The sequence below is a fragment of the Microtus pennsylvanicus genome, chromosome 5, assembly GCF_037038515.1.
Source record: "Microtus pennsylvanicus isolate mMicPen1 chromosome 5, mMicPen1.hap1, whole genome shotgun sequence".
Lineage (NCBI taxonomy): Eukaryota > Metazoa > Chordata > Mammalia > Rodentia > Cricetidae > Microtus > Microtus pennsylvanicus.
This window is the reverse complement of record NC_134583.1, coordinates 80,213,577-80,230,667: the sequence shown is the minus strand read 5'-3', so window position 1 is coordinate 80,230,667 and position 17,091 is coordinate 80,213,577. Positions and strand designations below refer to the sequence as shown.

Below are 17,091 nucleotides of genomic sequence, written 5' to 3'. Positions count from 1 at the left end.
CTGGCACACAAACCACTCATTAATGTTAGCTATCACTGCATTTTGACTAGATCCTGTGCAAGGCCTAGGAAAGGGGAGCTAGCAGCCAGTCTCTAGTCTTGAGGACTCAGTATACCAAGTCCAAACACACAAAAGATTGTAATGTCATGTAATATTCACCATGTTTAGGGATAGAGTAGGAGCTAATTGTGAGTCACTGCACATCACAAAATCTGCCCAAATAACCAACCCCAAAGCAGTAACTAAAGCCTAGTACTTGTAAGTCCCCAGAGTTTGCCATTTTGATTCTTCCTTTCTAGTCTATTCTCCAACACGGGAAGAAAAGCCAATCACTATTGTCAGCCACGCTCCCATCTGGCCAACAGTAGGACAATTACTAATTTTCCTGCGCGCCCAGCTTGCTTCCATTTGCGGGTCTATGAAACTCACAGACCACACAATGAAACCATGACTTTGAGCAGAAATGGTGACCTGACTCACAGAAAATTCTGTTTTTTTATTGTATTTGTATTTATTTATGTATTATTAGTGCTCTGTCTGCATATATGCCCGTGTGCCAGAACAGGGAATCAGATCCCATTATAGATGGTTGTGAAACACCATTATATTTGCTGGGAACTAAACTTAGAACCTCTGGAAGGTTCTACGTGCTCTTAACCACTGAGCAATCTCTCCAGCCTGCTCTAATTCTTATACACATAAAAATAAAGTGTATGCAGTTCAATATTGTATCAGAGGTTATTAGGTTAAAAACAGAACAAAAACAAAAAGAAAGACAAGCCCTTTTTATCTTGCCCTGCCTCTCTTGCCTATTTACACCCTGCCCTCTGTCCCTCATGCTCTCTGGGTATCGCCTGCCAGGTCAGAAGACCTCAGACTTAATCTCTAGGACACATCTGACTGTCTGTGGCCAGGACCGCAGAAAGACAAGTCAGGAGCAGGGCTACATGGAATTTTGCAGAGCTGAACAAAAAGCCTCATAGGCTACAGGTTTCAACAGATAAATCTGGCCATACCTTAGGTTCTCAAATCCAGGCATCAGCACATGAAATAAACCCCTTGAAATGCCACCTTCTAATTATCTCTCACTAACATTTCTTCTTCAAGCTTGAGTTTGGATAGGACTGAGGTAGTGATTCTTGTTGCTACAAGTCCTAGTTGCCAATACCTTTGCCTTTTTAAACCATCACTGATAACTCAAGCAACACCAAAGTTCCGTCTGATAAAAACAATGATATTATAAATGATGGACTAAGAAGTATTTGGATTAAAACACAGAACATACAATTAAAAAGAAAAATACAGGTAATTACCACAGTATTATACACACATTCAAAAGACGTGCCAACTAAAATTCAAGTTTTACTTAAAATAGGGGTTAAAAAAAATACAAAACAAAACAACAACAAAAAGTCAGGCAGAGGTGGTACAAGAACACAGTCTTTAATCTGGGGAGGCGGAGGCAGGCTGATCTCTGAGCTCAAGGCCACTCAGGAACAGAGTTCCAGGACAGCAAGGGCTACAGAGAAACCCTTGTCAGGAAACAAACAAACAACAAAAAAACACAAAACTTAAAACACAACACAAAATCTAATCAGTTTTAACATAAGCAACAAAATATTTCTGCCAAGATTTCTATAGGAAAGAATGCCATTTTCTCTCCCGCTCTCTTTCTTTTTTCTTTTTCTTTTTTTTTTTTTCGTTTTTCGAGATGGGATTTCTCTGTAGCTTTGGAGCCTGTCCTGAAACTACTTCTTGTAGGCCAGGCTGGTCTTGAACTCACAGAGATCCGCCTGCCTCTGCCTCCCTCTGCTGGGATTTAAGGGTGTGTGTTACTGCCAAAGATTGCCATTTTCTATAAATTTAAACTTTCTATAAAGTCAGTATAAATTCATTTAACCTATCAGTTAAAAAAAATAAAACCACACAGAAACCAGAAATTAAGGCTGACTCACCATTATTACCACAGTTACAATAAATCACAGGAGAAAGGCTGACCTATCACCTACTTGGCACATGCAAAATGAAACACAGTAATATAGTTTATGCCAATAGAGAAGAAACAAAATCAATAAACTACTTCACATAAAAGTCATCTGGCTTCAATCTCAAACCATGTACCTCTGCAACTTTCGGAGAGCAGTTATGGGCCAAGACAACTTGGTTTGGTCTTGTCCCCTGGGACCATAGGCCTCCAGAAGTTTAAGAGTCAAGAGTCAAGCGAGACACTGAGGTAGGGAAACAAGAAGCAGGACAGGACACCCGAGTAGAGGCTGCTGGTGACAAGGAAGATGGGTGGATGAACAGACTCCTTTTAAAACAACGTGAAAGGTCCATGTTTATTAGATGGCTGAACAAGTTGCAAGGACTGACATAAAACATTAATGCTCAGGTCTCTAAGGTTTTATTCCACAACCCTCAAGCTCCCTCAGTTCAGCTCCCTCAGTTCCCTGCCTACTGACCCACAACAAAGGTTCATTAAAGTTGTGATTAGGGGAAAGATAAAGCAACTGGGTGCGCCAAAGAATTCAAGGCCAAAGCCGGGTGTGGCAGGGCACGCCTTCAATCCTAGCACTCAGGTAGCTGACACCTTCAATTTCCGGCAGAGGCAGGCAGATCTCGGTGAGTTTGAGGACAACCTGGTGTACAAACCTGGCTTCAGAACCGCCAAGGCTGTCGCACGGAGAGAGAATTCAAGGCCAGCCTCAGTTACACAGGGAGTGTGAGGCTAATTTGGGCTACTTGAAACCCTGTCTCAAAAAACAAACAAAAACAAAAAGGAAAACAAGTAAATTTGAAGGAGTAAGTGGGGAGGAGGGGATGGTATGACGGCTGAGCAGGTAAAGTCACCTGGGACTCACCTGGTTATGAATCAACTCTTGACAAGTTGTCCTTTAACCTCGACCTGTGTAGGGTCACGAACACACCCACAAACACACAATATAAACAAATAATATCGCAGAGGAGAAAAGTATGTGCTTGAGAAATCCCAGCACTTGGGCAGGATGGGGGCAGACAGGATTGCCTTGGAGTTCAAGGCCTGGGCTATAGCACCAAGAACTTTTTTCTCAACCAAACAAACTCAAACCAAACTAAAACAAAAATTAGAACGCAGTCTGGGGAAGTGACTTTGAAAGAGCAGCGGAGGAAGAGAAAACACTGAGCAGTGGAACGCCACTACTGCAGAGTTTCAGGAGACCTCATGGCCAAGTAAGTCCCTCTTGCTCAAGACCAGTGTCTATCTGGCCCGAGACAGGATCGGGCAGCCTGGCACACCTAGGCCACCGGGGAGAGCACCGGAGCAGCCAGTGTTTCAGAGTCCAGGCTCACACCAAAGGGGCCCAGAGACCAATAACCCTGCATGGATCTCCTTTTCCCTGTACAAGCGTCAAGGAGAACAGAGTCCATGGTCCCCTTTTATACTACATGGGCCCCTACATCAGTGTCTGAGACCTGATTCACTCCACAGGGCATCAAGACTAAGGACCATTACCGGCTCCCCCCCTCCCCCCAATGGGCCTCATCTCATCCTATAGTACCAGCTCCCAGCTCAATCTCAGCGTCTACAGCCCTGTCTCCCTACAGTCTCTGGGGGCCTGCAATCAAGACAGTTGTACACCCTAGACTCCAGAGACCTGTGGCCACAAGCCTACCTTACCCCGCATGCCTTGATCTGTGTCTCCCGCCTTACCTCCTCGGATTCCCCACAGCCTCCCGAGGCTGGCCTCCACGGCCATCTGCCCACTGACCCCCGAGGCCGGCGTCCACGGCCATCTCCCCAACAGACCCGCGAGGCGGGCCTCCACTGCAGTTTCTCCCCCACGCAGGCGTCCCCAGCCGGCTCCCCCACGGCCGCCCCTCCCTCTCTTCAGCCGCCGGCCGGCCGAGGGTCTCCCAGGACAGCGCCGGCCAGGCGGGCAAAGGCCGCCGCATCCGGGCCGGCGGCCGAGAGTGACCTTGCGCCCGGGTCTCGGTCGGACCTCACCTTCCGCCACGTCCTCGTCGACAGCGCCCTTCACTTGCGAGAAGCACCACTGGAAGTCGTTGCCGCCCGCCGGGCAGCCGCCTCCTCCGGCTCCTGCAACAGAGCGCGCCCGTCAGGCCGGCCCCGCCCCGTCCCACCACCGTCCGTCCACCCGCCCGCTCGCGCACGGCCCTTACCTGCCATGGAGCGGGCGGGACGCGCCCAGCCGAGCGCGGCCGACCGAGGCGCTCCGAGCGCTCAGCCCCGGCCGCCGCCGCCGCTGCCGCCGCCGCTCCCGCCGCCGCCGGGGAGGGAATTTTTTCCCTTTTCAAAATGGCGCCCAATGCCCGTCGCCCCGCTGGATGACGTCATCCCCCTCCGCCTCCTCCGACGGCCAGTGCCGCGGGGGCTGCCGGGGGCGCACCGTGCGCCGACTGCGTCTGCGCGAGCCGTCTCGAGGCTGGAACCTTGTAGCCGCTGCGGGCCGTGGAAAGAGTGTCTTGGAATAGTCCGCCGACAGGTACAGGTGGCCTTCTCGAATTGTGTTAAGGGCCAGGACGCGACACCCCTGTGTCTTTAAGGGCTTCAGACTTGGCTTCTGCGGCCGGCTGGACTCGCTGCTCGTAGGCCCGGACCCTTCCCACTGCTGAACCAACGGGAACGCAGTACCTCCGTGAATCTGCCAATAGAGAGCGCTCGGCCGTGGGCAGGCGGGGCCTCTGAGTCTTCAGCATCTGGAGCCCAGCACCTGAGTGCGTAATTTTGCCCATCTCCCACGCTCTCTTGCCCCAGGATCTTTCTTAGCTTTTGCGCACCGTTAGCATGAGAGTGCACCTTCAGAGGTTCCTTGATCTCGCAGTATAGCCCTATGGAGCCGTTGTCGTCTTTTGCTTTATTTGTGGGTGTGTTTTTCTAGCATACAGAAGGGTTATTCGCTGGTGGGCTTGACGTATTCGAAATCAATTTTCATAGATACTGTGAGGTTGGCAGTGGGCGTATTGCACCACTAGAGGGCAGTTGTTCCAAATCAGAGCATTCTCCACTTCACAAATGCTGATCTGCCTTTTTAGCAGGCTCTTCTTGCCTGTTCTCTCGGTCTTGCCTGGAATGCTGCTTGTGTAGAGTTGATTCGTCCGTCCTGGTGAAGCTTACTCCTCAGTGGAGAAGAGACAATACGAAAAACATGGGGACAGTCAGGTAGAGCACAGAGAAATACAGCAGCGAAGGAGGGAAAGGATATAGGAACAGGAGAGCTGGCGTCTTAAGAGAGCAATTGGAGGAGACAAGAGTGCTAGCCCTGCAAAGTCTTAGGCAGCTGCCAAAAGTGGGAACAGCCAGTGCACACGCAGGTCCACCCTGACCTTTTCTTCTTTCGTTCTTTGAATTTATCCTTATGCAATCTCAGTCTCTCTCCCTCCCTCCCTCCCTCCCCTCCTCCTTCTCCCGCCCTCTCACCCCCCCCCCCCATGCACATTGGTTGGGGTCTTGTCATGTAACCTGAGGCTGGCCTCCACCACACCTAGCTTCTGATATGTTTAAGGAGCAGCAAGAAACGGTAAAATGGCCGAGGAAGGCTAGTCATAGTAGTGGAGGCAAGGAGGTAGGGGCAGGGGGACAGAACAGGAAGCCATTTTCAGGAGTTGGATTCTGATGAAATGGCTGACTCTGGCTGTGAGTTAGGGAGAGTCATGATGGAACAGAGCCTACTGTCAGCAACACCTAGGGTTGCTTCTGAAAGAAACTCTGCGGTAAGTAGGAGGATGAAATGAGCTGCAGGTGTCTGGGTGTGTGAGACAATTGGAGAAGAAAGAATAAGAGGGGAGATGTGGGCATTGACGGTGTGGGAATAGTGGCAGGTGACACCCCAGAACTTCAGGATTGTTAAGAGCACACGTATAACCCTGGGAGGACATGCTGGGGAGGAGCTGACCCTGGGCAGCCAAAGGGAATGAGGAAGGAATCCCAAGCCTTGGAAGGAGACTGCTTGTGGATTTGGGGCCTAAGTTAAATGTATTCGGACTCCATGTAGAGCATGGATATTTCAAGTAACACCAGGGTTGTGAAACATTCCATTCTACCAAATTGTAGCTGCATGTTTAAAACATGCAAAAGTTAAAATGGCTCCCACTGTCAGATGTGTGTCCATGTGCCCTGGGCTGCATCTTTTGTTCTGATTTTGTTTGTTTGTTTGTTTGTTTTTTTATTTTTATTTATTTATCTTTTTTCCTGAGACAAGATTTCTCTCTTTAACAGCCCTGGCTGTCCTGGAACTCACTCTGTAGTCCAGGCTGGCCTCGAACTCTGAGATCCACCTGCCTCTACCTTCCCAGTGCTGGGATTAAAGGAATGCACCACCACTGTCGGGCCTGGCCAGCATCTTTATGAAGAATGGTAGACAGAATGTCCAGACTTGTAGGTAGCTGCCCTCATAATTAGTGATGGGCAGTGTGTATTGTGAAATGAACTCTTGAGTATAAAGAAGAGGGAGGAGAAGGCTCAAGGGGCGGGCGAGTATCAGGAGGAGATACCCATCACTACCACCCTCATTGCTACCAGCCTGACATCACTGAAGTACAGTAGGGAAGAGTGGGTGTCACTCCGTTTCTGCAGCTGGCACACACAGCTTCTGCACATTCTATCTGAAGAATCTGGAGAGCAGGCTCTTGCTGCTCTGTGCATCCCTCCCCAGCTCAAGCTCTATCTTGGATGCAGCACTGTGACAGTGAGCGGAGATTTAGATACCAGACAGACTCTGTGAAGATCACATCCCAGAACCTCAGCTTCCTCCCCTCTTAAATGGACTGTCCTTACCCAGATCTCAGAGTCCCCTCTGCATAGCTGCACTCAGAGTCCCCTCTGCATAGCTGCACTCTGACCACAGATCACTAGATGTTGAAGAGCAGATTTTAGTGCTGAACTAGCTCTTGTGGTTTGTTTTGAAGTATTGGGTCACAGTTTGACCTCTGTGTTGCTGCTGTCAATGGGGTTAGACTCCTTACAGTGATTTTGGATGGGTTTGACTTTGATCGTTTTATTTTCTTTTTTAAAAGGCAAATTAAGCCAGGCGATGGTGGCGCAGGCCTTAAATCCCAGCACTCGGGGAAGCGGAGGCAGGCGGATCTCTGTGAGTTCGAGACCAGCCTGGTCTACAGAGCTAGTTCCAGGACAGGCTCCAAAGCCACAGAGAAACCCTGTCTCGAAAAACCAAAATAAATAAATAAATAAATAAATGGCAAATTAATTGAAATTTTTTCTTTGTTTGAGACAGGGCCTTACCAGGTTGTCCTGGAACTCTCTAGACAAGGTTGGCCTCAAACTCAAGAGACTCCTCTGCCTTTGCCTCCTGGGTGTTGGGTTTAAAGACTTGAACCACTATCTTAGGGTTACTATTGCTGTGATGAAACACCATGACCAAAAGCAAGTTCGGGTGGGGTTACTTGACTTAACTTCCACATTATAGCCCATCATTAAAGGAAGTCATGGCAGAAACTCAAACATGTAGGAACTTGAAAGCAAGAGCTGATGTAGAGGTCATGGAGGGATGTTGCGCATTGACTTGCTCATCATGGCTTGCTCAGCCTGCTTCCTTGTAGAACCCAGTATCACCAACCCAGAGGTGGCCCCACCCACAACGTGCTGGACCCTTCTCCATCAATCACTAATTAAGAAAATATCCAACAGGCTTGCCTACAGCCGGATCTTCTGGAGGCATTTTCTCAGTTGAGGCTCCCTCCTCTACCCTGTGTCTCAACATAAAAGGCCAAATTTAATTATTTTTTTGTTTTTGTTTTTTGAGACAGGGCTTCTGTGTGTAACAGTCCTGACTGTCCTGAAACTGACTCTATAGACCAGGCTGGCCTCGAACTCCCAGAGATCCTCCTGCCTCTGCCTCCTGAGTGCTGGGATTAAAGGCTTGCACCAGCACCGCCCAGCCTCAAATATAATTTTTTTTTAAGATTTATGTATGTCTGTGCTAAGGCCAGAAGAGTTGGATCCTCGGTTTTGGAGTTACAGGAAGTTATGATTTGCCTGATGTGGGTGCTGGGAACCAAATCAGGAACTATGGAAGAGCAGCAAGTGCTCTTAACCCCTGAGCCATCTCTAGCCTCATCATTTTTGACTGCTTACTTTAATATGGAGTAGGATGGTACCTGCCTTTGTTCCTCACCCCCATTCTATCCCCACTTCCTTCTCTTGTCTCTGTTGTTCTCCTCTCTCAGTTGGTCCTGTCCTCATGAGAACTGTGGGTCATACCTTAGAGACTTTAAGTTACTGTGCTCTAGCCCCTGCCTTCTCTGGTCTTAATGTCTCCACAGCAGCTGTAAGTAGTGAATGGAACAAATACTTTGTTGAGTGAGACTGATGCAGTTCTGTGCACAGGAGCTCAGAGTCCATCAGGAGCAGGCCATCTTTGAGCTGTATCTGTCTCGTGTAAGGAGTGGGACAGGAGGGAGTCCGCGGGAGCTCAGCAAAGAGTGGAGATATGGGCTTTAGCCAGAAAGGTAGGTGCTGAGGCTGTGGATGGGGGGGGGGGGGGCGACACATCAGTGAGCTTGATGGGTGATAGGGGTTGAGGAAGGAATGAGAGGACAGAGGGGGTGCATGTATCTAACTTTAGGCATGGAAAGTTCCGTGTCTGAAGTAGGAGTGGAGTAGGTGTCATTCAGATGAGACTGCCTCCCTTGGGGAACAGCATGGAGACATAAGGAACTGGCTCCACCCACACACGCACACGCAGGGGAACACCCTCCAAGAGGCTTCCGCTGCAGGAAATGGAACCTGGAGGAGGAAGTTCAGGCCCCTGCAGCACACCTGTCTTGTAGAGGATGAAACACCCGGGCTGCTGCTACCTTGGTCTGAGCCCTTGTTCTGGGTAGTCAGTAGTCAGGTAGCCAGAGCAGGTCAGCAGGGAGGATCATGGTTAGCAGGAGTCTCCAGTTTCTTAAAGGGTTCTGTTTCCAAGGCTTTTTGATAACCCTGATAATAGGATTTCAGTGGGAGAAGTAGTACTGTCAATCACGGCCTAATCACGGCTGTAGAAACTTGCTTGACTCACACAGCTGTATGCCTACATCAGCTTCAGTCTAAGCTACCATCCTGATTCAGACTTTGGAGCTCATTGGGGCTGGTCAGGAACCTGGAGAAGAGAAAGGGTGAGCATAGAGAAGCCTTGGGGACAGGGAGAGGCAGGAACCCTGGGACAATTATACTCTGCTGGGGTTGTTAACCCAGTTGCCAGTCTGCTTGCCTGGAATCCCTGAGATTGCTTTTGGCCAAAGTCCAGTGACACTTCTGGAATCTCTAGGTGTCACCCAAGGAATCAGAAGCGGGTACATTACCTAATCTGTACTCATTGGATTTTCAAGATGTTCTGGTATCTATACATGTATGTCATTGGCAAGTTAGAGGCCATTGAAGACCTTGGAGTGTGAATCAGGCACTAACTGCTAACCTCTCCCCACACCCTAGCTTCCTACCTAGGAATGGAGACTCAGCACAAAGTTCCGTAAGTCCTGGTGTCAGTAGAAAGCTCTTGCCTTACCTCTTACCTGCATTAACTCAGCAACTCCCAAGGCCATGGTGTTAACCTATGGCAGTGCACCAGTCCCCTCTGCTGCCCTCCATGGTGCTGTTCCTGCCATATCTGAAAGGGAAGCAACGTGCTGAGATCTCCTGTCCTTGCTGATATAGTAGGGTGCAGCTTGGTTTGTTCACCCTGAGTTGATATACGGGTATTCAGGTACATCTCTGTTCATATTTTGGAGCAACAGAACAGGCCCTGAATTAGGAGCAGAGCTCACACTTGATGGAATCCATGCACAGCAGGTCTCTGGGAGGCTGGCCTAGAGGCTTGGGAAAACTTTTCCTCTCTAAATTTGATAGATACCTGCGTTTTTTGTTGTTGTTGTTTTTTTTTTTTTTTAAAAACTGACAGCTATTTGATGCATTTTTTTTTTCGAGACAGGGTTTTTGTGTAGCTTTGGAGCCTGTCCTGGAACTAGTTCTTGTAGACCAGGCTGGCCTCAAACTCACAGAGATCCGCTTGCCTCTGCCTCCCGAGTGCTGGGATTAAAGGCATGTGCCACCAACGCCGGTATGATGCATTTTTTTTAAAAAAAAAAATTGAATTCCGTATTTTTTTTTTTTGAATTCCGTATTTTAAAGTGAGAGGAAAACACTTGCTCATTTTAAGTGCTTTTCTGAAAAAAAAAATTCACAGACGGGGATAAGTTAATTTCAAAAATAAAAATACAGCTTCCCAATATTCTGCAATATGGCTTTGTTCTCTGAATTATAAGATCAAGGCAGCTTGAGCGCAGTGCAGACCTGGCATGGCAGCAGAAGGCATGGAGCTGAAGGCACAGACCCAGCTCAGCAACTTGCAATTTTTCTTCACTGGGAACCTATTTGAATTTAAATTATGCACAATAAATGTCAAATCTTCCCCCATTTATCTTAGTAACTTAGGAATCCTGTATATTGGGAAAAGCTCTTTGTACATCAGAGCTCCTTAACAATGTGCGTTGTCTCATCTTCTCGTGGGAGGAAATGTCAGCTTGATTGATGTGATGTGGGGAGTGAGGGCTGCTCTGAGGAGAGCCCCAGTGCACAGGCTTGTCTCTTCTGCCTCAGCTCTGATTGCTTGCTCTGTGAAAAGCCCTTTTAGGGCACCCTCTTCATATAAGCACCTGCCATCTACCCCATGAGTCACCTTGAGAAACATGCCACCATCAGGAACAGAACCCACACCAAGCCTAGTGACTCAGAGTCTTCCACCCATCCAGAACAAGGAAGAGACAGGTATGCAAGAATGTGTTCTTCAAAACTTAACCCCACGGTGGCCCCATGCCCTTTCTTCTGAGCCTTTAGAACTAACACAGTGGATGTCCAGGAGACTTGGTCTTGTGAACGTGACAGAAGCTCCTGGGATTTACCCTAATCTGACTGTCCAGCTGAAGCAGCAATCCCCACCACCACACTCCCATGCAAGAACTAGGTGAATATAGAGAGTGTCTCCCGCGTGGGCAAGGCCAGGATCCCAACAAAGTCGGGAATTGAAGCTTCTGTTCCACCAGACTCACGCTTCTCCCCCCACCCCCTTGTTACTCTCACATGGGCCAGTCTGACCTTGGACTCTGTAGTCCTGGACGCTATTGAACTCCCAACCCTTCCTGCCTTTCTCTTTCCAATGCTGGGATTGCAGGTGTGTACCACCACACAGGTATATGCTAACACACAAGTGTGTGCCACCAGTGCCTCTCTAGCATCTCTGAACTAGCTTCTCCATCATCAGTAGTTAGGAGTAACAGGTCTAGCCTAGCAGAAGGCGGTAGGAGGGCACCAGAAAGTAAACTAAAATTCTACGTAAACCTTATTTGTGGTCTCATTGGGAGATATTTTGTTATTGAGCTTCAGAGAGGTGGGAATCATTTATGGGTCCCCAGTCCATGTATGTATGTATATGTGTATGTATCTCCATAGAAGTACCAGATGCCTGATCCAGCCCTTGGAGGAGCTTCCCTAAGCACAAAGCTGGCAGCTGGTGCTTTCCTCATCAGGGAACTTCTGCCCTCTGCTGGTCGAGAGAGGGGAAACAGCTCAGTGCCACCTTGAAATCCTGGAAGAGACCAAGGTAATGGATGGGTGGATGATTGGAATTCTGTTTTCACAAAAAACATCCTGGGAACAGAAATTCCTCAAGATCAGAAACTGAGCCCTACCCCTGTAAGCTGGCAGAATCTGAACACACTAGCAAACCCACTGAAAGATCCTGGACAGAAACCTTTTATCAGCCTTTGAGGGGGCAGTGAGGTCATTAGGATGCATCTAAGCTATAGACATACCCTGACCCTGACCTTTGGCCTTGGCCCTCACCTGCTGCTGGAGATGGGGGAGGGGGAGGAGGGAAAAGGGAGAGAAAAGTGAGTGGAAGGAGGGCAGGTGTGTGTGTGTGTCATCCTTGACAGATGACCTGGCCCAGTCATCCTCACAAAGCAGAGCGTGTCTCTGCCCTTTGGGGTTCCGGGGAAAATGCCGCGACTGCCTCTGAGGCATGGCTGATTGTTCTGTGTCTGGTTCAAGGATGAGACTTTTGGGCTTAGGTCTTCACAAGGAGACCCAGCTGTCCTTGAGCCAGGCGTCTTGTTTGTGACTGGTTTTGATAAGCGTAACCCCTTGTACTCCTTGTGATTTATTACTATTTTAATGTGGAAATCAAGTCTCAACTTAGAGGGGAAGGCATAGTGTTCCCTGTACTGCTGAAGCAGGAAAATTAGGTTGGCTAAGCCTCTTGGTCTGAGCACATAGCTGTTCCTGCTCTCAGGTCTGAGCTGAGAAGCAGAAGCCAAGCCCACTGGTTCTCTGGGGAGACAGAGCCTATCTGGCAGCTTCTGCCCTAGCTTCTCTCTGAGTTAGAATGTCTGACTGACCTTTCTTTAGTGATCCCTGTCTCCCCTCAGCCTTTCTGTCAACCATCTGCAAGAGTCACTGTAAGAACCCAGCATCAAGCTGGGAAGTGGTGGCACACATCTTTCCTCCCAGCAGAGGTAGGCAGATTTCTGAGTTTGAGGCCAGCCTGGTCTACAGAGTGAGTTCCAGGACAGCCAGGTTACACTGGGAAACCAAAACAACAACAACACAACCCCAGTATCTGTCTGATACTACTGTTAGTGAAACTTCCCATGATTCCTCATGAAATGTGAGAGCACCTCTAAACCTTACCTAGACACTGAAGCCAGCCAGGGAGCCTTAGGCCCCGTTATGCCTCCTTGTGATCTGATATGCCATTTCTTCATAGGCTAATCCTTTTCCCATGCTGTCTGTTGAAGCTGATGTATCAATGCTTCCATTCCCTGAACTGTGAGTGCGACCTCATTGGCACATGAGGTTTTGGATATAATCAAGCTGAGAGATTTTTAAAAATTATTTATTTATTATGCATATGGGTATTTTGTTTGCATTATATCTGTGTATCACATCTGTCTAGTTCCTGAGCAGCCAGGGTTCAGTTAACTGCTGAGCCATCTCTCCAGTCCAAGTTGATGGTCTTGAGATGATGACCTGGTTATCTGTAACCCCGGGTACCCTGGAAAGTGATCTTATTGTAGAGGCAAAGGGAGAAAAACAGCGGAGCAGGTGAGATGGAGACTCCCGGTGCTACCACAGTGATGTAGTCTAGTTGTCTCTGTGGCTAGAAGGCCGAAGGAAGGACTTTAGAACTTCCTGGAAGAAGGCTAGCCAAGCCCACAGTGAGACTGCTTGTGAACGTCTGATATCCTGAGCTGAGGAAGAGCACACTTCTGTTGCTGAAAGTCATGAAAGTCATGGGCAATTTGTTAGAGTAGCTGAATAAGCCAGTATACCAACCACCCTCCTTTCTCTGGGCTCCTTGTGGTTGTTGACACTAACTCTTTATCAGGGATATTATTTTATTTAATTTTTGAGATTATAATTGCAACTCTTCTCCCTCAAACCCTCCCATGTACCCTTTCCCACTCTCCCTCAAGTTTATGACCTCCTTTTAAACTAATTGCTATTGTATGTATATATGTGTATAGATATATGTTCCTAATATAATATGATGCTACCTGCATATATGTTTTCAGGGCTGATGGTTTGGCGCTAGACAACCAGTTAGTGTGCCCTTCCCTAGGGAAGACAACCTCTCCCATTGCCAGCTTTCCTCAGTTGCCTCTAGTTCTTTGTGTAGGGTTGGGGCTTTGTGGGCTTTTCCCTGTCCACTTTGGCATGTCCATTGGTGCTGTCCTTTTTCAACTCATGTTTGGGAAGTCATGTTGGTGAAACGTTATGGATGTAGCTTCTGATATTGCCAGAAGACACACTCTTACAGCCAACTAACTTCCTGATCATCTGGTTCTTACAGTCTTTCTGCCCCCTCTTCTACAATGTTCTCTGAGCCTTAGGTGCAGGAGTGTTTTGTACATGTATTCACTGGGACTGGGCTCTACAACTGCATTTTGATTGGTTGTGCTTTTCTGTAGTGGACTCTGTTGCAAACAGAAGTTTCCTTGATGATGGTTGAAGACTACACTTATCTTTGGGTATAAAAACAGACAAATGTTTAGATTATTGTTAGGGATTATGGTGGTTTAGTAAATTTGTGGTTGTAGATTCTCCTCAAATATCTATAACTTCACAGGTACTTGAGTAGTTGGCTAGGTCTCCGGTACTAGGCCTCATTTCTTTCTCTTTGAATGAGTCCAGTTAGAGAGATACTGGTTACTGCCAAGGTTTGTGCGCCACTATTGTACCCATAGGGTTATTGTGACCTGCTGGTCATCGATGTGGTTCATAAGTGTCACAGCTGGGTAGGACTGTTGGTTAACTCCCTCCTTTGGAAGCTTGCACAGTGTCTTCTTGTACCATGAAAGCTAGCCCTCAACGAGGGGGCATTTAGGTCAGTTCTAGGTCAGGGATCTCTGGGCCTATTTTCTGAACAGCTATCTTCAGTGCATGGTAACTTTATCAATAGGGGCTTACCTTCCCCTCCTGGGGAGTGGTGATAATCACGGACAATGGCAATACACTGTATATTTTGTCTCTTGGACAGCCTGACCATTTCTTTCTGTCTTTGACAGGTTTTCACATAGTGGAAGCTTTACATTTTAGAGAACTCCAGCTTAGTTTTCTTCCACAATTGTGGTTTTGGTATTGTGTCTAAAAAACTCATTGCCAAACCTGAGGTCACAAAGGTCTTGTCTATTTTTTTTTTTAAATATTCTGTGTTTATTATGCCTGGCCTTTAGGTCTGTAATCTGTTTGATCTACTTTTGTGAGAAGAGTCCATATTTGGCTGAGTTACTTGTTTTGGTCTATGGACATCTGGGGATTTCAGCACCTTTTGTGAAATAGGCTTTCTTTGTACCATTGCTATGTCTTAGCTCCTTCATCAAAGGATCTTGTATGATCCTAATTCTGGACTAGCTATTCTATCCCATTGTTTTTATTCACTTAGTATAATGCTGTCTTACCTTTTGTCACTATATAGCCTTATTTGAAGTTAGGTAGTGTCGATCCTCTGATTTTGCTCTGTCTTTATGATTCTGGAATTCTGTTGTTAACCCTTTTGGTGCTTTGCACTCTTGTAGGACTGGGACACAGGAAGGCATGGGATTTTGTGTGGTGACTCATGCAGCCTGGCTGGGATCACTTATATCTATATCTTCCAGGAGGTGTTTCTGTTGTCCATTCGTTGCAACTTTCCACACAGACAGCTGAATAATTGGAATAGAGACTGTTTCCTTTGTTCATCTCCCTACATTTTCTTTCCCTTCAGTATTCTTTTAGCTCCTATCAGCTGGGACTTCTATGATGCCAAGTAGGAGTGGTGACATTGGCTCCCAGTCTTGTACTTCCTGATCGCAAGTGGAAATAATTTACTGTCTCACCAGTCAGGAAGAAGCCAACATTAGTTTTTTTGTAAATGTTCTTCTTTCTTAATTTGGGGATTTCCACTCTACTAGAATTTTACTAGGTTACGTCTTTAAAATCAGTTTACAAGACTATTTTCCAGAATTAAGAGTGGAGACATTTCTAGAACCATCTCTCTCCATACCTGCTCTGTAGATGTTGTCCTTACCCCATTCCCTACAGCCTGGCCCCTCCTTTCTCTGTCCCAGCCATCCAGTCTCCACCACTTGAGCCTTTCCCAGGCCTTTTCTTCATTTTGAAAAAGTAGCCAGACAACTAAAGGTTCAAAATGGGATCTAACCAACCAGTTGTTTTGTTTTGTTTTGTTTTGTTTTGTTTAGGACAAAGTTTCCTTTATGAAGCAGATTTAAGCGTCAGCTTGCTCAGGTCGTTTCTCCATTGCCTGTCTCTTCGGATTCATCGCCACCATGCGTCATGCTTCAGGTTTAGGTCCTGCTGGGAGAATGTCAGATGAATTTTTGTTGGCATATGTGAGCAACATAAAAGCTGGCCCTGCTCCTCAAGGCTGGCTAGGCTCTGGCCCTCGGAGTAACCTAAGTGCTCCACCAGCTGTGCTGTCTGGACTCCCACTAAGTGCAGCACCCTCTGCTTTGCCTTTTCGACCAGCACCAACAGGAATATATCCCTCCATTCCTCCAACTGGACCACCACCAGGAACCCCAGCATCCTTTCTTCCTCCTGGACCCTCATGTCCCCAACCTTATCCAGCCCCTGCTATACGGGGCCCTGGTCCCACAGGGCCATATGCTACACCAAATATGCCCTTTCCAGAGCTACCTAAGCCATATGGTGCACCCCCAGATCCAGCTGCAGCTGGTTCTTTAGGTCCACGGGGATCTGTGTCTTCTGGACTTTGGGCATCAGGAATGGGAGGGCAGCATCCCACAGCTCTTCCTCCAGTGTCAGGAGCACTGCCTGTTCCATGGGGTACTGTGCCACCGGAAGCCTGGGGACCACCAGCACCATATACTGCCCCTGCAGGATCATATCCCACACCAGGACCCTGTTCTACTCCAAATATTCCATACCAAGTACCTTCAGGACCTTCTGATACTCCGCCAGTGCCTGGTGGCCCCGATAAAACGAGCGAAGTGCCAGGCGGCTCTTCGCGTCCTGAGGCATCCAACCAGGAGAGCACCCCAGAGACCACTGGACAAACGAAGCAACCGAAGGTAGATGACAAACTCATCAAGAGGAGGCGTCCTAAGAAGAAGAGTAAGCCAGTAACTTGGGGAGACATCAAGACTTTAACTCATGAAGCTGAGACCTTGGGGAAACAACAAGGGCACAATACTACTGACCCCAAAATGATGCTGTTATGTTTAATGACTATATTACATGTTAATTCTCAGCGTAGCAATGCAGAATCAAAGTGATTTTTGTCAGTGGGGATAAAAGGCACACCTGTAATACCTGTAATAAACAGTATGATGTTGTTTTGCCAAAACAAAAAGACCAAAAAAAAAAAACCCACTACCACCAGTCAACTTTTTTGTTCTGGACTTTGTCCATCTTTGTGGGCTTGGTTGTTAGTGGGGTGGGTACCTTCGAGGGACAGCTAGGCACTCAGGTTTCACCAGTATATCAACCAGCATCAAGTTCTGGCCTGCTCTATTGCAGAGGACACAGAAGCAGCAAGAGCTCAGGGCTTCCCAGTAGCCCTTGCTCTCCATTAG

The 17,091-nt window shown here is 47.7% G+C and overlaps 2 protein-coding genes across 16 annotated transcripts in view; one reads left to right on the top strand and one right to left on the bottom strand.

Moving 5' to 3' along the window:
- The window catches only part of Ppp2r2d (protein phosphatase 2 regulatory subunit Bdelta), a 30,369-nt gene extending 26,060 nt beyond the window's left edge, over positions 1–4,309 (bottom strand). The window contains exons 1-2 of one of the 2 annotated variants that reach the window (XM_075972611.1): positions 4,162–4,309; positions 3,986–4,078 (exon numbers count right to left, since the gene is read on the bottom strand). In XM_075972611.1, coding sequence (XP_075828726.1) covers positions 3,986–4,078; positions 4,162–4,168 — 100 coding nt within the window. In that variant the 5' untranslated portion in view covers positions 4,169–4,309. The other variant, XM_075972613.1, reaches the window with a different exon arrangement.
- Positions 3,016–16,891, top strand: LOC142849854 (MAPK-interacting and spindle-stabilizing protein-like). Of its 14 annotated transcripts, none has more exons than XM_075972615.1 (5): positions 4,405–4,716; positions 10,598–10,765; positions 11,447–11,597; positions 12,762–12,823; positions 15,736–16,891. In XM_075972615.1, exon 5 carries the CDS (start codon positions 15,823–15,825, stop codon positions 16,789–16,791), a length of 969 nt encoding a protein of 322 aa, XP_075828730.1. In that variant the 5' UTR covers positions 4,405–4,716; positions 10,598–10,765; positions 11,447–11,597; positions 12,762–12,823; positions 15,736–15,822; the 3' UTR covers positions 16,792–16,891. The 14 variants fall into 14 exon arrangements, with proteins under 14 accessions (XP_075828736.1, XP_075828740.1, XP_075828738.1 ...); XM_075972617.1 differs by lacking the exon at positions 12,762–12,823 and adding an exon at positions 8,284–8,466 and having other exon boundaries at positions 4,406–4,716; XM_075972616.1 differs by lacking the exon at positions 12,762–12,823 and adding an exon at positions 8,281–8,466 and having other exon boundaries at positions 4,406–4,716.
- Positions 16,892–17,091: the final 200 nt, after the last annotated feature.

Excerpts from the sequence above, each read along its gene's own strand:
- LOC142849854 (XM_075972625.1), top strand. The coding sequence starts at position 15,823 with ATGCGTCATGCTTCAGGTTTAGGTCCTGCTGGGAGAATGTCAGATGAA.